Source organism: Hoplias malabaricus, chromosome 3 (assembly GCF_029633855.1).
Source record: "Hoplias malabaricus isolate fHopMal1 chromosome 3, fHopMal1.hap1, whole genome shotgun sequence".
Classification (NCBI taxonomy): Eukaryota; Metazoa; Chordata; class Actinopteri; order Characiformes; family Erythrinidae; genus Hoplias; species Hoplias malabaricus.
In genome coordinates this window covers 57,790,943-57,815,843 of record NC_089802.1, presented here as the reverse complement: position 1 = coordinate 57,815,843, position 24,901 = coordinate 57,790,943, and the positions used below count along the sequence as shown (strand labels likewise).

Sequence of the window (24,901 nt, the reverse complement as noted above, 5' to 3'; positions counted from 1 at the left end):
GAGCACCCAGAGGAAACCCACACGGACACAGGGAGAACACACCAACTCCTCACAGACAGTCACCCAGAGTGGGACTCGAACCCACAACTCCAGGTCCTAGGAGCTGTGTGACAGTGACAACACCTACTGCGCCTCTGTGTTGCCCTGCTCAAATCTCCCACTAACAAATCTTCTTTAATGTAACGAAGTATAACTTAATTTAGCCAAACTGGGTATTGATAAATGGCCAGCCATCAAGAGAAGATTGGGAATGGTTAAAGAGCCTATTAGGGTGCATGCTATAGTACGTAACTGTTTACGTTTCAAAATGTTGTTGTCAACTTCCCAGTATAAAAAATTAAACTGCACAAAAAGGCCAATTCTAATTAATTTTATTCCTGATTTTATGCAAACCAACACATTTGCATATTTTTCTCTCTGACAGCAGTTTAGCCCTTCATTATAAAGTAAGAGATGTTTTGGCAAATGCTACTTTTTCCAATAAGAAGCAATATAAACCAGTCAATCAGAACACAGACTATAAGTATGTATACATTGGGCAAAATATTTATATTATTATTATTATTAATTATTAATTAATACAGTGCATTTGCATACACTGGGGACAAAATCTAAAACCAGACTTTTGTCTTTCAAATAAGTGTTTCCCAAAAAATAAAGTATGTTAAACACATTCATTAAACAGAAACTATGTGCTGAAAATGTCGTATTCAAGTTAATACCCAATATGACCACAGGGGGCCAAACGTTTGCATTTTTCCAGGAACCTACACATAAAGCCAAAATTTATTCATCTATTAATTTCTTTACATTAGCCACAACTGATACCTGGTTCAAACTCTCCCTGGGACAAGAGCCAGATGTACAACAAGGAAAAGTGATCTGTTAGAAATGGGGTGTGGAACCGTGTTCAGCACAAAAAACAAAAACAACACACAAATACACAACGAGTAGACAGCATCTATCTTTACTTTTTGAGTTTTTCAAAGCACGTGTTTCCTGTTAGAGAAGGGGCTTTGCAACGTCACCGGCTCCATTTCGCTGAGGAGCTGTGCTAGTGGAAAAGCAACCAGTTAAAGTGAGTTCAGGCATGCCGAGGCCAGCCGAGCTGATCCCATGCAGTGGAAAAGCACCATAAATTTAACGTTAGCTTTAGCCTGTGCCTGTTGCACAGTGTTGCTAGTGTGTAGGTCTGCATGTGTATTTGTATGTGTGTGTCTGTATGGCTGAGTGTGTGCATGTCTGTATGTGGGTGTGTGTTACTCACTACTCCTTGAGCAGCAATGAGGGCAGCAAGAGTGCTTCGCCCAGCTGTTCCAGGGCTGCAGAGGGAGAGTCGTATCTCATGGCCCTGGATGATGTGTCGGTCCATTTCAAGCAGCATGGCCTCTGCTTGCTCTGCTGTCTCATACTCTACCACGGCAAAACCCCGGACAGGACTGCCCTCATCCTGGGCCAGCTACAACACACACACAAATACAAATACAGGTAGAGGGTCACAATCCCACACTTAGTACATAAGCATAGTACACAAAAATAAAATAAAATAAAAATCACATGATAGTAACATTTACATAGGCTAATTTAAACAGATTTTAATTCCAATACATTTTTGAGCATTCCTATTTGTCCATTTATTTTTACATTTTAGCTTTTGTGTTAATGTAGGCTAGTTTGTGTAAACAGGACAAAAAACATAGTGCCATTGATGCAAAGCACTAAACAGTGCCCCTTGTGGAGCAGTTGCTAATTGTGCATGGGTATGTGCGTGAGTTACATGGGAGTTTCATGAACATTTACAGTAAAATGAAGTAATATTACAGGTAAATTGTAATATGATGTAGTAAAACGATAGCTTTAGACTAAGGTCTAGGCAGTTTAAACTAAGCTTCCTATTACAATTATATCTATCATAAGAAAAATATAATTATTATTTGCAAAAAAAACTGATTTAATACATGGTTATCATGAATGGACGCACAGGAAACATCCCTGTACTAACAGGGTAGCATTAATTTAAGACAGTGGTAGTCAATCCTGGTCCTGGTGTGCTACTGCCCTGCATATTGTAGTTTTCTCCTCACTCCATCACAACCACTATAACTTCAGAAGGGGACCTTAATTAGTTATATGTTGTATCAGATGTTTTGGGTGCAGAGGAATGTGCAGTGGCCAAACAAGAATCAGAACTGAGAACCACTGCTTTAAGAGTAGGAATAAAACCATGATGTGAATATAAAGACTGGGTGCAAAAAATAGTCTGAGGACACCAAAGAATATGCATTATTCTGACATAAGATTTATGAGCCTGTCATTATAATTTATTATATCGAGTGAAACATCATATGCCTTTCCATAAGAGTATTTAATATGACTGACTATTGAGGGTATGCCTTCAGTAGCTTTATGCCTTTAGGTCCGGCAGCAAAATAGATAAATTTATGCTATGTACATTGGCATGATTGACAGGGTAAAATAGCTTTATTAAATTCATTGAATGAAAACATCCATGGATATTGGCTTGTTGTTGTGGGCAGATATGATGTCATTATTACTCATGACCAGATGTAAAACTAGAGACTTCCTCTCTGCCAGAGCCTGCTGTAGTTCTAGGAAGCAAAAAAACTCCCAGTTCATCACTCTTTCCATGGCTCCTGACAGGGCAAAGACTTGGCATGAACTGATAGCATCATATTTGCAAATGAATACTGAAGAATTACTATAGTTACTTGAAATGTAATAACTATTTCTATTTACATTTGTTGGGCAGATCAACAATATACAGGGTGGGCCATTTATATGGATACACCTTAATAAAATGGGAATGGTTGGTGATATTAACTTCCTGTTTGTGGCACATTAGTATATGGGAGGGGGGAAACTTTTCAAGATGGGTGGTTACCACGGCAGCCATTTTGAAGTTGGCCATTTTGGATGCAACTTTTTTTTTTTTTTTTTTTGCATCAAAATTATTGGGAATTTACAAGAAACACAATGGTGTGCTTGGTTTCAGCACTTGAAACTACAGATACTGGAAGCCTGTGCTAGCATTTCTCCTGCGGTGTAGCTATCAGTGTGTGAAGAGTGGGAGAAGAGGGTTGCATTGACAATCCAACACAATGGGCAGTACTTTGAACACATTTTATAAGTGGTCAGAAACTTGTAAATTACTCATGAAAGCATAAATGTTACATTAAAACCAAGCACACCATTGTTTTTCTTGTGAAATTCCCAATATGTTTGATGTGTCACATGACACTCTTCCCATTGAAAAAACAAAACAATCCAAAATGGCTGACTTCAAAATGGCCACCATCCATCTTGAATATTTTGCCACAAACAGGAAGTTAATATCACCAACCATTCCCATTTAATTAAGGTGTATCCATATAAATGGCCCACCCTGTATATAATGAAATTCAAATTTTGACAGAGTGCAGTTTTCACATCTCAAGTACTGCTGTTTTAATCATAGCTAGAAAAGTAATTTAAAGGAACAAACATTTTTCAGCCCTAATAAGCACACACAAATGTGAACTAAAGTAATTTTTTTCACACCTTTTGGATAGCATTATATTGTATTTGTAGCTCTAGAAAAGGTAAAGCAAACATGAAGAGAAGTGTATCAGATATAAAATAAACCCTAATATTTCAATCTAAACAAGCTGCAAGAGATTTGTATGCATGATATATTTTTTAGAACAAAGTACCAATACTAAGAAAATATGAGTCCATTAACTTCATCAATACCATTTTATTAAATAACATGTTATAAGGAAAATTTTGAAAAATATTGTGATATTGAACCAAATCAACGGCCCCCAGTAAGAGACTAAATCTATGCCTAAATGCTTACATTTACTCACTCTTGTTATTCTGTGCCGGTGGCAGAAGTAGGTGCACTGAGTAGTAAATAAATCTTATGTAATCACAGACTCATTCCAATACTTAAACCTGAACATACACTACTCTCTCAAATTCCCTCTGTAATTAGCAGCCAGTGTTTCTGAGTCCTAGGGTCCTGCTGAACCCCACAGTGGGAATCCAGAACATTTACAAGGTGAACTTCAATATTCACACACAAGCACCAACACCCACACATTCTATCCAGATGTGTCGGAGTGTTTTTGCCTTTCATCTGTGTACGTCACGCCTTTGACGTTGCCACCAGGGAGTCCATTCGCAGAGAGAGAGAGAGAGAGAGAGAGAAAGAATATTGCACTATCAAAGTCCCTTCAGCTCCTTTTTCTTCCTCATGCCTACTCAGGTTCCTGAGCTGCTAATTACTTTCAGGCCTAGTCTCTGAATACCTACAGCTTTTAATTATTCTGCAAAGAATAAAACAATTTCTAAAATAGGTCACATAAAACTCTGTTCATTAGTGACCACTGCTATCACTAACGTATTCAAGTATTATTTAGTCAATTTAACTCATTTAAGGTGCACTCTGCGTGGACACAATATACTGTTGTGCACAACTTGTGTGATTAATTTCAGAAGAACTGTTGGCAAGTGAACACACACCATATGTATATACACCATGTTCAGCATGAAATAATGCATTATTGATTAAACTTGTTTTAAAGAGAAAAAATAAGGTCACTAATCATCAACAAACACACACACACATAAGGGCAGCACAGTGGCGCAGCAGGTAGTGTCGCAGTTACACAACCTCGGATGACTGTCTGTGGGGAGTTTGGTGTGTTCTCCGTGTCTGCATGGGTTTCCTCTGGGTGCTCCGGTTTCCTCCCACGCTCCAAAAACACATGACTCAAAATTGTCCGTAGGTGTGAATGTGTGTGTGTGTGTCACCCCGTGAAGGACTCCAGGATGTGTTCCCACTTTGCGCCCAGTGATTGTGATTCTCATTAATTCATGTATATATGCATATAAATACACACACACACACACACACACACACACACACACACACACACACACACACACAGAGGAAACTGGTAGGTCCCTAGAATTGCCTGAATAAATGATAGATTTCCTCAAGTATGTCATGAACTGGAGCCTTCAGCTGTGTCTGCCAGCCACAGAAAATCTATGGATAGAAGTGCTTCTGCAGCCTGGAGAAAGACAGCAGCGAGAGAGGCGTTTTAGCTGAAGGCAGAACGCTAGTGTTCAGAAGCAGAGTCAGTTTCTTCCCCTAAGGAGAGTGAGGGAGAGAGAGTGAGTGTGAGACAGAGGAAGGATGGACGCCATTGATTGGCCATCGGCAGTTGATGCTATGGAAAACAGAGAAAGGAGAAAGTGGGAGATGGACTGACAGAGGTCATGACATCAACTGACATGTGACAGCATTGCTATGTGAAAATGAATGAATGAGTGACAAGGGTGTGTGAGACAATCAAATAAAAATCATGTTTGTGTACAAGTGTAAAAGCAGAAAGAGAGAGAGGGAGGGAGGGAGGGAGAGAGAGAGAGAAAATGACTAGAGTTAGTAAGCAGCTGTGAGAGAGATAATGATGGGCAGGAAAGTAGAGTGTGAGAGAACAGGTACTAGAGAAAGACAGAGTGAGAGAAAGTCAGAAAGTAGGAGATGGAGAGAGAGAGAGAGATTGTGTTATGACAGAGAGAGGCGAGTGAGGTAGCAGTGAAGCAGGAATGTAGAAAGGTTTGGCTTTAGGGAGAGATGGCACAATGACCAATAGTCCTTAAACAATTAAGCTTTCAAATCACTGTTTACATGATTTCGTATCTTCTTTGTTTCTTTCTACCAAACAAAATAAACTCAAGATGAGCATCCAAAGGCAGACTATCATGCTCAAACTAACCCACAGGAGCAAATACACAGCTAACTACAACACATCACACAATATGTGTGTGCTACTACTGGCTACATTTCTTACTGTATTGAATTGTATTGTGTCTTGTCTGTCTGTTCTGGGTGAGAGGAGACTGATGTTCTCTGTTTAAATGCCTCTTCTCCCTGTTTCTTACTCGTGTTATATTTGTTTAGTTGTTCTTTATTGATTTATAATTATCTATGAAAATATCTAAGCGTGGTGGGTTTGTTTCCTGTGCTGCTGTCCGCTGTGGCTTCAACAGGTGGGTCTGGATTTGTCACTGCATGGCGGTTAGCTGCGTGCTATCACTGTTGGTTCTGTGCTGCTTACTGACTATTTAGTCTCAACACTGCTATCTGTGATGTTTTGTACTTCCTGTATTGCTATGAAAAGCCACACGGACACAGGGTGAACACAAGCTCCTTACAGACATTGATCAGATGCAGGTTTTGAACCCTGGCAGCGGCACCACCGTGCACCATCATATAATATCATTAATACTATTGAATTTAATCTATTTTTCCATCAGAAATCCTCAGCATTGGTTCGAAACCCATAGATTCTGATACAGAATTTCTAGTATTTAGGGCTGGCCATTTAGAGAGACTTTGGCACTGTGTGTACATAATTGTGTGTGTGTGTGTGTGTGTGTGTGTGTGTGTGTGTGTGTGTGTGTGTGTGTGTGTGCGCGCAGGGAAGAGTTAGAGAATGAAAAATCTGACAAAACAGTTTAACAACACATAAATCTCAAATTTTGAGCTTTTCTTAACTAAACTATGTAAACTAGATCAAACAAAGAAAACAGCATTATGTCCCAATTTCTAAGACTAAAAATAAAGTAAATAAAACTTTATTGTCATTGCTCAGTACAAGTACAAGGCAATGAAATTCAGATCTACTAGAGGAGCAAATATTAGTATTGCGCAAAGACAAACAAATGCAAGAACAAAAGGGCAAATATAAGTATATGAACATGAATTCACCTTCATTTTTTATGGGTAGAAAGTGAAGGAATAAAATGAAGACCTAGTTTAAATACGTTGATATTACACAAGACATGACAGACATGCCAGTTAATTGCATATTAACAGTAAGCTGTTAATATGCAATGTTTGCAGACACTACACCCTGGTTACCATATCCATCCCATAGGATAACACTTATATATCCCTTTGTGATACAGGGACAGGATATTGTCATACTGCCCATATGCATATGAAACCAGTGTTCCACAAGGACTTCATTATTCAGTCACATAAACTGGATATACTATGTGATAAGATTCTCTCTCACACACATCATGCTCTTGGCAGGAGTAAGCAGAATGTTACCTAAGGCTACCTTGAACCAGCTCTTTAACACAGACAGGCCAGTGTATGAAATAGTCTATATATAGAGCAAGAAAGCATTTACATTTGCCATGTAGCAGAGTGCCAGAATGTGTGTGTGTATGTAACAGTAACCAGTGAACATGCACTGCTTCCTGAAGAGAGGTCCACCTTGTAAGGGACACACACTGTCTCAGTTTCAGTTTTTCAACACTAGTCCATCTCACTTTCTCCAAACACACACATACCCACACTTGTTTGTTTATATACCTTCCTAGGACGTGGCCTCAAACATACTCTACAAGTCTACACAAGGACAACTGTGCACATGCGTGCACATACATGCACGCACACACACACACACACACTCTATATTATTTTCTCTGTAACAGGTTCTTGATAGTTACATAAGCTCTCAGGCACTGTTAAAACGTCTTTTTTCATTGCAAAAATGTCAGATGTCAGAATGCAAGAGAAAGGGCTTAATTTTGTCCTGCCTCCCAAAGATCAGCTTATTTAAAGATGACTAATATGATCTTGTATTTTGTTAGTGGTCACATCATCTCTATGTTTTTTAGCCATTTTTGATGATTCTGGAAACTCAAGGTTTATTTTTGCCCTTACTTCCCTTTGTGGAAGCTTCCTCAGAAATATTTCGGAACAATTAAATATCTTAATTGACTGGACTCTAAATCTAAGCCTAAAAAGTAAGAAGGAAGAGACTATAGTAACACTGTCTTGATCTTAAATATGCAGCAGACTGCTCCTGATATATGGGAGACAGACATATTGACAGATGGACTGGTTGTACCATTTTTTTTCATAGATTACACAAAACTAATGAAACATTTCTATTACAGTGATCTGGTTCAGTTAGAAAATTGTTGTATTTAGTTCGGATAATTTTTTTTGAGAAGAAGCCTCCAATTTACACATATTTTAGCACAAGACTAGGCTTAATCCTTGTGTAAACCAAGACCATAATCTTCAAAACAAATAAAATATGTAATGGTTTTCTGCCTAGTCTTGGTTTCATAAATCTTTGGGAACACTCCAAACTACACCTTGATCTTCCAAAAATGTTAATGTTGAATTTAAATTCATTTAGCAAGAAATATATTTAGAAATATATTACAATTTGATTGGTTCATTCATAATGAAGCAAACAACAAAAATCAACTGGTATATTTAAATGATGCAAAGACTATAAAAATATTTAACATTTGGGATACAAGACATTGATATGACTAGAAAAGAGGGTTTACTATATTAATAGATAATAAACGTGACAGAATGAGTGGTTCTGACAGGGATGTGCCTTCTATTTTACCAGGAAATGAACTTCACCTTAGTGTGTCTGCTACACACTGCTACAGCTCTGCACCAACCGCCCCTACTGACCTTAGACTACCCAAATCAATACAGCTCCCACCTCCACTCGCCCTTTCTCACACATACACGCTCCATACAGTGCCAGGCTTCCCCTCTTGCTATTGGTCTGCTGCTCTCTGGACCAGTCTGCAGTAAATTGCTGACCTTTAAGGGAAACATAGGCTAGAGAGATGGCCTCAGGGAAAATGGGGTTTTTGTACCTCCTGGATCTTTGTGAAAAGACTGTGGAGATGTTTTTTTCTTTTAAGGTTAGCTTGTCTTAAGGCACTCTTTTAGGCCTTGGAAAAAGCTGGGTGAAACTTTTTTTTTTGTTTTTTTCATTTGACATAACACAAGAGCCTATAAAGGAATTTTCCACTAGACAATGTGAAATGGCACATTAAATATGTTAACTATGCGGACTTCATAGTTCACAAAGACAGACGTTTGTGGTTTCCAGATTGGTGAAATACAGTGTGTAGTCCTAGAATTGTATTCTTAACTACCAAGGTTTACTGAGGTATAGATTTCATGGTATGGATTTTATCCCATCTGTCACCTGTTATGGGTGTAGTTATGGATCTGGGCGTGGCTTTTATATAGCTGAATAACAGTGGTTATTTTAATTGTGATTTGTAAAAATACTGCCCTGATGTTTTCTTGCCTTCATTGAGCTGCCTTTTTTTGTTTGGTGGATTGTGATTGTAAGAGTTTTCAACTATTGTCTCACAAATATCAAAAGTGAATAAAATGCTGATCCATATTCTATACATCACAGCAAGGTAGAAAAACACCTTAAGATAAATCTAGCCTGTTGCAACAAACAAAAACAGTATTCAGACTCTGTTATGCAGTGGTGCATATTGAATACAGCCACAGCACATTTGATAAGAAATTACTTCTCAAAACATATCTTCTCACATACACACACAATACATTGTTCTTCATAGAATCCATATACAAATATGACTCCTTCCATTGGTGGTACTGGTGTGGAAAAGCTTGCATTCTGATCAACAACATGCCACTGCAAAAGTCCCACACAATCTCCCCTCTACACTGAGCTTCTGAGAAGCCACAAAACTAATCAGAGCAAACATTACCCCTGAGGAGCATCACAATCAACAAAACAATCAAGGGGGAAATTAAAAACTGTTAGTCTGCATTTTCTAAAATGGTTTTCAAAATGTAAGCATATTCATTTTTAAAATGACCCAAAATGCAGTAATGAATAATTAATAATCAGGAAAAAAAACAGGATCAATATTAACAGTTTCGCTTCATCAAATATTTATAACTGCGTGAATGAATGTGTGAATCAATGAACCTACTGGCCTTTTTACATATATGTATCCAAGCAGTTTTAAAGTTCCTATATCCTAGATTTTTCTTGTATAGCATGCTTCCCTAAGGTCCACTTAGAACAATTAGAACCAGTTCCCTGATTGTTATCATATCTCTTTTTTAGGTGTGCAGTTTTCAAGTATTAGTAGCAGCAAGCATTTAAAATTAAAGCTAGATTTTCTTGGCTCTAAAAGCAGGTCTATATTTTAACTAGCAGTTAGTAATTTTTTTTAATCACAACTGGTTATTTTCACAAAATCATCCAGCCCTACTTTATTTATCCCTTAGAATTAAACAAGCTGTTTTGTGCTGCTAAGAATGTTATATGCATATTACTTTTGTCCTGATTGGATTTACACTCCTAACAACTTGAATGGGCAGGGTTACACTGCTGTAGAACAGATAGGTGGAAGGATCCACAAAATCTTCCAGTGTAAAATAAACTATTTAGATTAAATTCTCTAATTTAAGAAGGTTGTGATATACTCGGATTCCCATGATTGTATTTAGCCCTCTAAAAAGGCTGCAATACAAAAATTGTGTGCTCTCGCTTGTGTGTTTGTGTATAAATTTGTGTACGTGTGTCTGACATTTTGAAAAGACAAAGGCAACTGCCTCTCAAACTGTGTGAAGGGCCAGGTCAAAGGTCAAAACACTTTATTCCTGTCAAACATCAAGGCAAACTGACAGAACTGACAAGGAGAGGAAGACAAAGAGAAGAGTGCACAGAGAGTAGACCGAGAGATAGAGAGTAGACACACACGCAGAAAGAACGAGAGAGAGAGAGAGAGAGAGAGAGAGAGAGCTGGGCAGCTGAAGGTGTGTGCTACAAACTTAATCTCTGTAGTATCAGTGTGAAACCACGTGATGAACGGAAACTGGAAAGAAGTCACACATAAGCTAATTTTTGTGTGACATCCTCTGAATGTGTACCCACCCAATACCACTGCAACAGTGCCTTGCAATTCACATACTGTGGTACTGCAACAGACTGCATTTTGGGAAACTTCCACATATTCACCTCTGACACTTACTTGGACAGTTTTCTGATGTGTGATATGTGACCTCAAGTATACATTTCCCCTAACGGAGGTCAGAACAGTCCTAGAAATGCTGGTTTGTTAGAAAAGTAAACCCTCTAAGACACAGAGGCATTTTCATTCTTGAACCTTTTCTCAAGCTTTACATCACACAGTTCAATCTCAGCTTCCAGTACACTAATGGTAAATAATAATAATTTTCTCAGATGTGTATCAATAAGTGCTATTACAACTAAACTAATAGAATGTTCATTATATGTTTATATAAACAAGATTCTATGTTACTTTTTATTTTAATTAAAGTTAGAATGAGATTTTCTGACATTTCAGGCCAATATTTGTTGTTCAGCCTACCTATACAGTACATTTTTATCTTTAAACTGTCCACACCTGCACTGTGGATAATAATGAGGCTCTCTAGAAGTAAACACCATAGTCTTAAATCCAACACACTCAGTAAAAAAAAAAAAAAAAAGATAAAAAATAAACTTACGTCACATCCGTTTTCTTGGAATGGTTTTAAAGTACAGAACAAAACAAACAACCAAAGAAACAAAAAACACTGTAGAAGTACATATGTAGTCTTCCAAAGTACGTAGTGGGTATTTTTAACCACTGGGTTAAAGAACACACCACAACAATAACCCAGGCAATGAAGCAAATTTCAAAACATAATTGTGTAGAAGGAAGTCAACAGAGTCAGTAGCTTAAAATGTTTAATATTAAAAACAAAAACAAACAAAAATTATATTAATAACTATCCGTGTGTCAACTTGGATAAATGTTAACAATGTGTTTTAAATAAGATTTATTTTAAAAAGTTAAATGTATTCAAGAAATATTTTTGGTGCAATGTGAACTCTTCAAGACCACACAAATCACTTAAGTTTGAATATTCTCAGATGAAAACACATTCTAAACTGGATCACTGCACAGTCAGAAGCCATTCTCAAAAGAAATCTGCAACTTAAAATATCACTATTTTACAATGCTATCATTAGACCATGAAAACCAGTGAACTAATGAATATTAATAAGATAATCTTCCATTTAAACATCTGGAAGTCACTTCTCATTTTCAGGCACATTACAAAGGGGAAATGAGAGGGAGAGCGTTTCGCCATCAACTTGCTTGCCTTTAGCAGTGCTGGTTTTAGCATGTCAATAATCGGGGATCTGAATAATTGAGAGCTCACTAGCTAAAGTAAAGCTTTAAGTGACAAGAGAAGAATGATGAACTGCAAGGTCAAAGCCTCCTGCTTCATCCACCACCAATACTTCTACATATAAACATGATGTGGGTGAAGCTCTACGGTTGTGCTTCATGTTATTGTGAGGGTGTGAGTATTGATTTCTGTGTTGGCTAGAGCCTCTCTTAACAGGCGGCCTAAGATCAGTTTTAGCCGTAGGCTTCAAATGGTTTTGATTAGGGTGGGGGCTGATGAAACCTGATTCTGCATCATAAGTAAAACTCTGGATGGGGTATTGATTTGCTGGAGTTGGCTGGATAGGGGAAAAGCCACCATATTAACACACAACACAATACTCAAACTGGGAGTAAAGTTTCAGTACAAGCCCTTGCTAATGTGTCTGGATGTGTCGTCTGACCTCTACAAAACCACACTCAAACAAGCTGTAGTGCTCATAATAGACTGACATAATAATGTGCAGCACAAACAAACAGACAAATGTTTTTCTGATGCACTGACAAACTTTAAAACCGGAAACAATTGAATAAAAGTTGAGGGTTTAGGTCTTTGTCCACTGTCAGGTAACTTAGTTGCTATGGTAACAGCCTCCAGTAATGATAAATATTAATGAATATATTTGTACTACATCACTAATACATTATGTACCAAATTGCAATTAATGTTTTTTTTAATTGACAGTGTTAAGCTTCAACATTTGCTTCAATGCAAAGACGCCATCACAAATTACCATACAAAATTAGGGTTGCTATCATTATTATATTTTATGACATTTTATTATTGTTGTCATGACAACTACGCATGTGAAATAACCTTTGTGGAAATATAAAAATATCCCCAAATCCAGATCTACACCCACTTCCACCTACACCCTCCTGACACTCACTTGATTGTCAGGAGACTCAACTGTTTAACTGAGGAAATTTTGCACATGAAGGCAGACTTGTTTATTACCAGCAGAAGCCTAATAATTCTCCCTCTCATACAATAATCAGCTCTCCACAAATAAAGGGGATATCCATTTATTCTTCAATCTCATGTTTATTTTTTTAATCTGCAACCCTGAGTAAAATCTGCCCCTCCCGCTGGTGCTCACCTGGCAGAAGATGGGCTTGTAGCATACAGAGAAGATGTGTGCCAGCTCCTCTGAGTCGTCAAAATCAACAGGCAGCCGGTCCACACACAGGCACTTGGAGTGGAGGTGTTCGGCAGTGGTCAGCTGGTTGACATCTGTCCACTGCACCATGAGCGAGCGGTCCCCCTGAACTTTGCCCAGGAGTTCTGAGCGAGCCCTAGAGGCTGAGTCCTTCTTCATGTACTCCACAAAGCCATAGCCTTTAGAGTGGCCTGTCAGCTCACTGTAGACCAGAAAGCATCGCTCGATGTTCCCGTAGGACCGCACCAACTCCTGGAATTGAGCGGCAGTGAAGGTGTGAGGCAGGTTGGTGACACACAGCAGCGAGTCGGTAGGCTGCAGCTGGACGGTGATGTCACGGCCACGTACAGATGTTTGGTGCAGTGAACGGATGGCATCTTGCGCCTGGTCACCATTTAGGAGTGTTACAAAGGCTGGTGGGACACACACAGACACAGATAAACATTAATATACATAGAAAAGACCAGCAAATGAGTGTCAAATGTAAACACATTGAACTGGAGTAATTACTGAATCACATAAGAGAGAGACTGTAAGGTACTAAAAAACACCAGACCACACATACAACTACCTCTGATGGGTTTAATCAACTGTGAAAAACATGAATGCATTAACTCATCAACCATGAAATAAGACGCAAGTCATTAAAATTTAACAGGTCCCACAAAAAAAAAAAAAAAAAAAAAAAAAAAAAAAAAAAAAAAGATTTGCTATTGCTCAAGTCGAGGCATTTCTCCTAGGGGGTTCCCCATAGTTCACCACTGGGGCCAGTCTTAATATTTAATTAAGTTGCTTTCCTTTTAGTTATCTCTGCCTTCTGCTTATATCTACACAAAAACTTAGCAGTGCCTTTAATTTCTGCATGTACTCCAAGCCTGAAGCTTTGGGATTTTGCATTTGTTATAAAATCATGTTTACTTCTTTTTCTGTTCTATACAAAATCTAAAATATTCTCATGAGTAAAAAACAACTACAATTAACCGCTGACAGCTATTGTGCAGCACTAATGATCACTTTAGATGCTAATGTTATACTTGGAAGAAACAGAACAGTGTCGTCCTCTTTCCTTGAAATGCTTCATGGAAAATTTATCAAAAATGTTTAGCCTATACCATAAATATTCACTAATCCCCAATTAATTAGCATCTTGAAACTGACACTGAAACAGTAATGACTATTTTAGAAATACGAGGAGGTCTAATAATCCCTTTCGGTAAATATAGTAGCAAGAGCTTTGAAATTGTTCTGTATCCACATCCCATTAATAATACTTTCTTAAAGACATCTAGAGCTACTTTACCCATCTTCCATCCCCTCCCACTATCCTCACCACCTTCTTCCTTCTGAAGGTTCATACTGTACCAAGATTTCCAACAATACATTCTGAGACCTGCAAGTGGATGACAATATATTCAGCTAAGCTGAGGGTTTTTTTCATGACAAAAAAAAAGGCCTGCACAAAGCTTCTTAAATGGCTTACACAATAATCTTATAATTCACAGGCAATTTGCTGGTGACAGACTTGAGACGGCCATTTTTAAATCACAAAAAGAGACTTGATTATAGGCTTTGTCTAAAACCATGACAATTATTACTATGCTTTTTTTCTTTTGCTATGGCTAGCAGGGGGAGGAAGCTACTTAAAGCCTATAAATGTTCTGCTATGAGACATCTACAAAAACTCATTAAATAGAGTACAGTGAGTCTTTGTGGTGATAATCAAAAGGGAAATTTCCATAAGTCTCCTTGAAAATTGAAAAGAGATGACTGCTATGTCAAGATAGTCAACATGATTATTAGTATTCCTAAACATCAGTCCAAAAACATGGAGGGTAGGTGAATTGGCTTCTCTAATAACTGTCCTGGTGTGTGAATGAATGTCTGTATGTGTGAGCCCAGATATGGATTGGCGCTCTGTCCTGGGTTAAACCCTAGTGCCCGATGCAGTCCTCCAGGTGGACGGTCGTTTCTGGTTGAGAGTACGCTGTGCGCGTTTGGCTGCCGCTTCTCGCCAGTGTGTGTGAATTGAGCGTTCTGAGCAGTGTAGATTGTAAAGCGTCCTTGGGTGTCTAGAAAGGCGCTATATAAGTGTAACGATAATAATAATAATCATGATGTTTAGTATTTAGTATATTTTTATTTTTATTAATTTTTAGTTAGCCCTGTGAAGGACTGGCGCCCCCTCCAGGGTGTATTCCTGCCTTGCGCCCAATGATTCCAGGTAGGCTCTGGACCCACCATGACCTGGAACTGGATAAGCGCTTACAGATAATGAATGAATGAATTAATTTTTAGTTAATAACTAGCAGGAAAACTACACCAATTTAATTATATTTGCTGTTAGGTTTGTCCTACGAGTGTTATGCATGTTAAGATTACAGGTGCGCTCTGAGCTTGTATCATAGTCATATCAGCTTGCTTTTGCCCAGTTTTCAGTGTCATACAAATGAGCTGTTCTGACTGCATTTACAATAGAGCTTATTAGAACTCATTAAGCCTGGGGGTGAAAGACCACCGGATGTAATACATAAAGATCTTATGTTTCCTGTAGTTAATGGCTCTGAGGATTCAGACACCTTATTTTGTCCTCGATAATAGGCCGTCAGACATCATGACTGCTGACCATGCCTTGCGAAATATGCTTCTCTTGAGTGACTTCAGTCAACTGGGGTTATGGTGTACTGCAGACAACACAGGTTCAGCCCAAGTGCCGTGACGCATAATGGCTCATTAGGCTTCAATAGGCCTGGATGTCATTACCAGATGGTTCAACGTCTCAGCAGAGTGCCAAGTTTTGGTTCTTTAGGCCAGGATTTGACAGAGTGTCCTCCCCCTGCAGTTACTGTCGCTAGTAAAGCAAAAACAAGGCTACACCTACAGCTTAACAGCATGTCAGTTACCAAGGAACAACTCTCTCTCTCTCCCTCACACACACACAAACAAATACACACTTGCAGAGATTCTCGGCAAACAGAACAACCCATCTTTCAAATCATTAACTGTCAAGAATGCTTATTGTAAGCACACACAAGCAGCCAATTTTTTTTTACAATTTTACAACCTTAATGATGTCTCTGACAGACACACATACACACATGCAAAATATATACAGTGACACACTCTTAATCCTCCACCTGCTGCCTGTGGCATGTCAGTTAACACTACAACAAATAAAGCAACATAAGCATCTGTCAAACATAAAAGAAACATTCAAATGAATATGAAAGTACAAAGCCTTTCAGCCTCAGGCCTTTAAGATAGTGACACAGACATACCAAACACAGACATGTGGAGAGACAGAAAGCAATCCACAAAGATAATACTTTGGCACAAAGTGTGGTGGAATCAATAGTACTACATTTAGTGTTATTATTTATACATATTTATTTTCACATTCAGTAACATGTAGGGTCTATCCCAAAACCTACTGAGCTATCTAACTAGAGAGCAAAATATAAATACTCAGATACCTCATTATGATGTCTACTAAGATATCTTAATTTGGCCAAATTTTAAGGCCACATCGAACCCTTCTTTAGCTGCAAAGGCAATCCCAGGATGCAATGCAAGAACAACTCCCTGAGCAAAAACCATTACAATCGCGAAAAAGGAAGATTAGAACCCTCCACTTCACATGTATTCAGCCTTCTCAACTTAAAAGTCTTGAACGAAGCCTAAAACAGCCTAACAAGCTACAGCAATCTACTTAAAACGAAGCATGGCAAAAAGCTACAGTTCATTTTTGTCAGTTTTACACCTCAAAAAAGCTCTGGTTTATTTGTGCACATTCCGTGCTCTTAGTGGCACCGTGTAGTGCACAAGTTAGCGAATGACTCAATGAGCGGAGCCATGCTGGGAGCCAAAGTGTGGCTTTAATTTCACAGCGTGAGCCGAGAGCTGATTTTCTGAACAATAGGGCTGGACCCAAATATTCAGGTATTCAGATATTGGTTCATTGGGTATGTATTCGGTTTTCTGATTTTCTGAACAATAGGGCTGGCCCTAAATATTCAGGTATTCAGATATTTCTTCATTGGGTATGTATTCGGTTTCTAATTTTGAAATTTGGATATTTTTAGGTAAATGTGATTACTGAAAACCACCACCACCACATTCAGGATCCAGCAGTAAAAACAGTGCTCTCCCCACTCCACCTGTATTCAGACTCAACATAAAAGTCTTTGTGCAAATGAAGCCTAAAACTCAGTCATATAAAACAGCCTAACATGCTAAAACAAAACACTTGCAATGAAGTGAGGCGACGCCACAGTTTACTTTGTCAGTTTTGTACCTGAAATTAGAGCACCACTCAAACTGGACAAATTGTGCATACTCTGTGCCCTTAGTTAGCGAGCTAGTTAGCAGGTTAGAGAGCGTAGCGAGTGAAGCCAGTTGGAAGTGGAATTTGTTAACGACGACAATATACACCACCCCACTCTCCAAGTATTCTAATATTCGTGGAATATCCAGGCCGAAGCTCCGAAGCCCAAAAAATAGTATTCAGGACAGCCTTAGTGCCTACCAGGGCAGCTCACTAGGTTTTGGGACAGACCTGTAGGCTCAGTATGTGTTACATTCAGTAATAGGTAGACTAAGTATTTGCAGTGGACAATGATTTAAGCAACTGACAAAATAGTATGGAAGACATGAAGGAAACATGCCAAATTACATATTTCTCCTCTCCACAAAAGGCAAAAGCAGAATATGCCAATAAACCAAATACAGGCTAAAATATTTGATTGCACACATTCTACCCTCTCAGTTTTATATGTGACAGAACGTCATGCAGTGCCAGGAACAACATAGACAAGTACATTGGAAATTACTTACTGTAATATATTTATTGTACTTAATGTTCTCTTAATCCCTGTTGACACACCCTGACAATTTTGTTTAAGTTAATGTACTGGCATCTATGATAGTACTGCTGCAGTCCTCTGTGAAGTGGTCCGTTCCAGAGGAGAACTCTATTGGTGTTTCTGCCTGTGATCCCACCCACGGCCCAATCCCAGTGAAGTCTGAACACCCAAGGCTGCCAGGTATGGCACAACATAGCAAACAAACAGCATACCTCAGCCATGGAAGGTGAGCTAGAGAACAGACATAATGTTAGTAGGGATCAATGTAAAAATCTTAATGACCCCAGAGGTCATGAGAGGGAATATTGCAGATGTGATTGAAAGATGTCGACAGAGGTAGAAAAGGTAAGAAAGTAACTTTTGCAAAACTATAAAAGTTCAAATCAATCCTATGTATATATTTAATGAGTAAACTGGTTTGTGTGTTGTAAACAAAGAAAATGAGGAATATTGTTTGTATTTCAAAAGCTATATTCAGCCTGTCATAATGGCCTATTAAATGCAGAATAGAGAATTCAAGTTGGCAAATATGCTGGCAAACAATATCAATATTAACGTCATATAGTCACCCATTTAACGTGGAACTAAACACTTAAATCAGACAATACTGATTAAGAAAATATCTGCTTCCTAAAATGATCATTATGGAGGAAGTGAAAAATAAACATGGAATACAATTTCAGCCTTGTCTATTGGATGCATTTAAGGGGAAATGGAAATAGATTAATGTTTGATTGAAATTACTTTTAATGTAGTGAAACCTTCACACCATATCTGGCACGTAGTTTGGAGAAGCTGTTCTGAAGTTAACTACAAAGGTCAGTGGGAGAGTTTGAGGCTCTGCTTCTATGTTCTGCTCCTCTTATTGAAAATTATTACATTTCTTTAACCTCTGCATGTTTATAGTCAATGTGTTCTGCTACAGACGGTCTGCCACCGCTTTGATGCTCATTTGTTTAGTCTGCAACTATAAAAATGGAGCTCTTATGGTTGCCCTGCTTTTAACACAGAAAATAGAACCGGTTCTAATTGAAGAATTGAATGAAAGAATCAGACGCTGTGCCTTCTGACACCGTTAATATATATGTTTAGTTTTAAAACCCTGAAATGTTCAAAATATGCTTTTTTTCTTAATATTGGACTTGGTGTGAAGTCAGTATACAATGGATAAAGTGAACTATTCTCATTTTGAGCTGCATCTTACATCTTACTGTCCTGCCTCCTCGTCTGAGTATCACCAATCACAGCACTGAACCCGCATTTATGTAATCTTGCTAAGACTTTTTTAACAAAGCAAAATGCAAACACAATTAGCACAGAGACATAAAGAGTGCTGATAAAGAGTAAGAGTAAGATCAGAGAACCAAGAGAAAATGGCTAAAAACAAGAGTTCTGCTCCTCGATCCTCACTCCTGGTCTTTCACTCTGAACTGAACAATGGCTCATTTTCATTTAAGGGAACAGGTGTGGAAACTGGTCATTCTGAACAGGGCTGTTTAGACAGGGGGAGAACCGTACCGTGTTGTCTGGTCTTGGTAGTATTTTGACTATAGTATGTCACAGATGTTTCATTGGGAGCCTAGACAACTATGTTAAATTGTGAAAAATTGGGTAGAACATGTCCAATTTAACAACTTGTTTGGCATTCATTGAGATTGACTATTGCTGGTACAGAATATCCCTTTATTCGGATAAATGTGTGGAAAATAACCACAGTAAATGCCTTTATCATCATTGCACAGCAGTAGAACAAATGTAAGACTCCACATTTAACCCATCCATGGCAGTTCAAAATCACACACATGACTATGGGCAGAGAAGACAACACACAATCAAGTTGTGGCACCCAGGGAGCAACTGGGTTTAGCTGCCAATCTGAAGGGCACTGAAGCTTTGAATTTTGAGGTAGGAGAAAATGCAGTTCTTTACTGACTTTTGGAGGTTCAGGAGATCGAACTGACTACCTTTTGATCTTAAGCCTGCTTCTCAGAACTTTAGGCCATGGCTGCCTCTAAATGTATACCATTTGGCTTAGCTCATTTAAGACCTCATTTAATTAACTTAGTTGTGTTTACTAACATGGATGGATGTGACTATTTATCAAATAATTTTATTCAAATATCACTGTCAGAATGTAATGTCTCTGTCGCACAGCCCCAGGGTCCTTGGGTGATGTTTAGTGAGGAGTTTGGTGTGCTCTCTCCGTGTCTGTGTGGGTTTGCTTTGGTGCTCCGGTTTCTCCCCGGGTTCAAAAAACACACCTCAGTAGGTGGATTAGCTATCCAAATGTGTCCATAGGTGTGAGTGAATGTGTGAGTTTGTGGTGCCCTGCGATGGGCTGGCGCCTTGTCCAGGGTGTGTTCCCACCTTACACCCTGGCAATTAAGGGTAGGCCCAGGAGCCACTGTGACCCTGAACTGGATGAGTGCTTTCAAATGCATTAGACAAGATAAAGCAGCATTTAAGGCATTGCACATAATTAAACCCAGTGCATTTAAATGAATAACAAACACAGCCACAAATCTAAATCAAATGATAAGAGCACAGAAGCTGATTCAAAATAACAGATAGGCAATGACTAACAGCTACAGTTACACATGCCAAAGCTCTGTGGCAGCCCTTACAGCACTGAACAATCCAGTCTGAACATTCAAACACTCTGTGCTCTTTCACCAGACACAATTCACTGTAAGTACTCTGGCCCTTTATGCACTTGCCTGTGTGTACATCAGTGTGCTTGTGTGTTACATGTGTGTATTAGTGAGTGTGCATCCTCCTGGTACAGCCACCCACACTTGCCACTGCATCAATTAATGATGATCTCCTTCTGCTTTCCCAGCATCAGTCATCTGGCTCAAGTGGCTGTCGGGCCCAGCAGTAACTCCCACACACTACGGTAAAAAGCCCCTCTCTCTGACTTCAAGTAGACAACGAGACCCCCACACTGCTAATGGATCCATTCTCTTCCCCCACTCTCATCGATCTTCATCCTCATCATCCTCATCCAACACATAATGGGTCAAATGCTTCCAGAGAGCTTGTGCCATAATATATTATTTGCTAATAATTTCTGTTATGCTGCTCTACGGTATACTGCCATTGAAGGAGAAATATCCCTCTAAACACATTGGGTGTTTTGATGAATGAAGGCATTCACCTAATCTAAAGCAAAAGGTTCGGTTAAAAAAAAAAAAACACACACTGTTTCTCATTGTTATTATTTGGCATTTCTCTTCATTAAAAAATTGAACATTTAATTGATGTTATGAAAATATATAGAAGAAAAAGCTCCCTACAAAAAACAAAAGAGGAACAAGCATGTTGGTTTTTAAAAAAATCTGCAGTTTTTTTGCACTTTTTGTTGAGCCAACATTTCAATTATAACAAATCATGTACAAAATATTTCTTATTTGAAAACATATGATTTAAAAATCATATTTTTGCTTGCCAGTCATCTACAGGAAAGTACCATCTCTGAGTAAATCTGTACTCATCTGAGTTGAATACAGTTTAGTTCTACATACATGACTCACAATGGTAAACTTAGGTTCAACCCAGCAGTGAGCTGGTCTGAGTGGGCAGCTTGTGAGAGTTCCGCTGTTGCCTGTGGTTGTCAGAACTGGGTAGTGTCAACCCAGTCTACGGATCTGCCACTGTATATTTCATGCTGATGAACTGTCCATGGGGAGAGGGCGAGTACGCCTGCACGCCAATTAATTTTCATGCTGTAATTCAGTCATGTAGAAATCGGCTACAGCAAACAACGGTGCACAACAAGAGTCGAGGCGTGAAATGACAGCGTGTGGGCTTTTTGATGGTGCACTCCATATCCCTTTGGGATTCACTTTGTGTCGTTTTCTCTGTTCAGTCTCCCTGCACAGGATAAGCCATACTCAGAGAGTGAGTGAGAGAGAGAGAGAGAGAGAGAGAGTCTGTCAGGAACATGAGATGAATTCTAGGATGGGAAGGTGTGTTGTGCTTTCTTTTTTGTCCAGGTCCATGAATGTGCTATGTCCAGAAATACTAGATGTTCAGAGGGATACTAATAATAAAAATACATAGCTGGGCAAAGAACACTTGGATTTGGGTTTTTCTTTTTGCCCTTTATATCCAATATCCACATTTAGATTAGATTAGATTAGATTCAACTTTATTGTCATTGTGCAGAGTACAAGTACAGGGCCAATGAAATGTAGTTAGCATCTAACCAGAAGTGCAATATATAACATTATTTACATAATTTACATAAAGTGCGGTTGTGAAATGACATTATGATTATGGATTGTGATTAAAGTGCAGTTGTGATATGACATTGTGATTATGGATGTTAAATTAACCATATATACATATTGAAATATAAAACATGTAAACAAAGTAACATTGTGTAGATGCATTAAGTACTGAGGGATAAATTAAATACAACTTTACAGAAGGTGCAATGTAATGATTGTGCAATGTTTGTTTAAAGTGCCTGAATAGTGTTCATCCGGATAACAGCCTCAGGAAAAAACTGTTACGAAGCCTGTTAGTGCGGGAACGGAGGCTCCTGTAATGTCTGCCAGATGGTAAAAGGCTGAAAAGTCCATGATTTGGGTGGGTGACGTCCTTGATGATGTTTCTTGCCCTGCCCAGGCAGCGTTTATGGTAGATGTCCTCGATGGTAGGTAATTCGGTGCCTATGATGCTCTGTGCTGTTTTTACCACCCGCTGGAGAGCTTTGCAGTCTGCAGCACAGCAACTGCCGTACCATACAGAGATGCAGTTGGTAAGTATGCTCTCGATGGTACAGCGGTAAAGGTTCACTAGTATCCTGGGAGACAAGTGAGCTTTCTTCAGACTCCGAAGAAAATAGAGGCGCTGCTGCGCCTTTTTGATGAGGACGGAGGAGTTCAAGGACCAGGTGAGATCATTGGAAATGTGGAGACCAAGGAACTTGAAACTGGGCACCTGATCCACTGCAGTTCCGTTGATGTAAATTGGGGTGTAAGCTTGGTTCCTAGTCTGTCTGAAGTCCATGATGACCCCCTTTGTTTTGAGCGTGTTTAGTACCAGGTTATTGTTGTGGCACCACAAGGACAGATGCTGTACTTCATCCCGGTAGGCTGTTTCATTATTATCTGTAATCAAGCCTATCACCGTGGTGTCATCTGCGAATTTGACTATGGTGTTTGAACCATAGGCAGGTACACAGTCATGGGTGAAGAGAGAGTACAGAATCGGGCTCAGAACACAACCTTGTGGAACGCCAGTGTTCAAGGTGATGGTTGATGAGTGAAGGCTGCCTAATCTAACAGATTGGGGTCTGTTAGACAGGAAGTCTAAAAGCCAGTGGCAGAGTGATGTGCTGATACCCAGTTGGTTGAGTTTGGATATCAGCATAGACGGAATCACTGTGTTGAATGCAGAACTAAAATCGATGAACGGCATTCTCACATATGAGTTCTGACAGTCCAGGTGGGTTAGTGCAGTGTGTAGTGCTGTTGAGATAGCGTCCTCGGTGGATCTGTTGCTATGATAGGCAAACTGGTGTGGGTCCAGCGTAGCAGGCAGGCAGGATTTCAAGTGGGAAAGAACTAGTCTTTCAAAGCACTTGGAAATTATTGGGGTGAGTGCAACAGGTCGAAAGTCATTTAACTCTGAAGCAGTAGAGTGCTTAGGCACAGGCACAATGGTGGCAGACTTAAAGATGGATGGTACAGCTGCCTGGGCAAGCGAAACATTAAAAATGTGAGTAAAGACACCCGCAAGTTCCACAGCACAGGCTCTTAGCACACGGCCAGGTACAACATCAGGGCCAGCTGCCTTTCGTGCATTCACTCTGCTCAGCATGCGACTGACGCCCGAAGTGGAAAGTACAAGTGGGTTGTGGTCTGGTGGAGGATGGTTTATTGAAGATATCTTGTTGCCCTGGTCGAACCGAGCGTAGAAGTTGTTCAGCTCATCAGGGAGTGAAGCACTGTTGGTAGATGGAACAGAGCTGGCTGGTTTATAATCAGTCAGGGTGTGAATTCCCTGCCACATACGCCGAGGGTCAGAGGAGGTAAAGTGCTCCTCAATCCGGCGTTTGTAGCAGTGCTTGGCTATAGCTATTCCTCTACTCAGGTTAGCTCTGGCCAAGCTGTATGCTTCCCTGTCTCCTGATCTGAAGGCAACATCTCTGGCTTTGAGCAGAGTGCGAACCTCTCTGTTCATCCAGGGCTTCTGATTAGGGAATGTTATTGTTGTCTTTTGTGTGGCTCGGGCAGCATACTCACTCCAGTCGGTGTGCTGGAACTGTTGCTGAAGGAAGGAGTCAGCCCCATCCATCCAGATCTTTACAGTTCTGGTTGAAGGCTTAATCCTCTGCATGACTGGAGTGTATTTGGGAAGCAGGAACAAAGAAAGATGATCGGAAAGTCCAAGATGGGGAAGGGGTGTTGTTTTGTGTGCATTTGCCATGTTTGTATAAACTTTGTCCAAAGTTTTTTGTCCCCTTTTGGGTGCAGGAGACATTCTGAAAAAATTTTGGTAGTCCAGATTTTAAATCAGAGTGGTTGAAATCTCCTGATACAATAAAAGCTCCATCCGGGTGTGTGTTTTGCAATTTGGTGATAGAAGCACAGAGACACTCCATAGCCGGGTTAGCGTTAGCGTCAGGAGGCACGTAGACTACGACTGAAACAATACAGCTGAACTCGCGGGGCAGGTAGAAGGGTCTGCATTTAATGATCAGGAACTCCAGGTCTGCAGAGCAGTGGGTTTCCACAACAACAAAGCCCGTGCACCACGCTTTGTTTACGTAGATACAGTTTCCTGCCC

The 24,901-nt window shown here is 39.5% G+C and overlaps 1 protein-coding gene across 1 annotated transcript in view; it reads right to left on the bottom strand.

Moving 5' to 3' along the window:
* Positions 1-24,901, bottom strand: part of raver2 (ribonucleoprotein, PTB-binding 2) — an 81,410-nt gene that overhangs the window by 25,632 nt on the left and 30,877 nt on the right. The window contains exons 3-4 of the mRNA XM_066663340.1: positions 13,185-13,657; positions 1,268-1,459 (exon numbers count right to left, since the gene is read on the bottom strand). Of these exons, the coding sequence (XP_066519437.1) occupies positions 1,268-1,459; positions 13,185-13,657 (665 nt within the window). The remainder of the gene's footprint in view (positions 1-1,267; positions 1,460-13,184; positions 13,658-24,901) is intronic.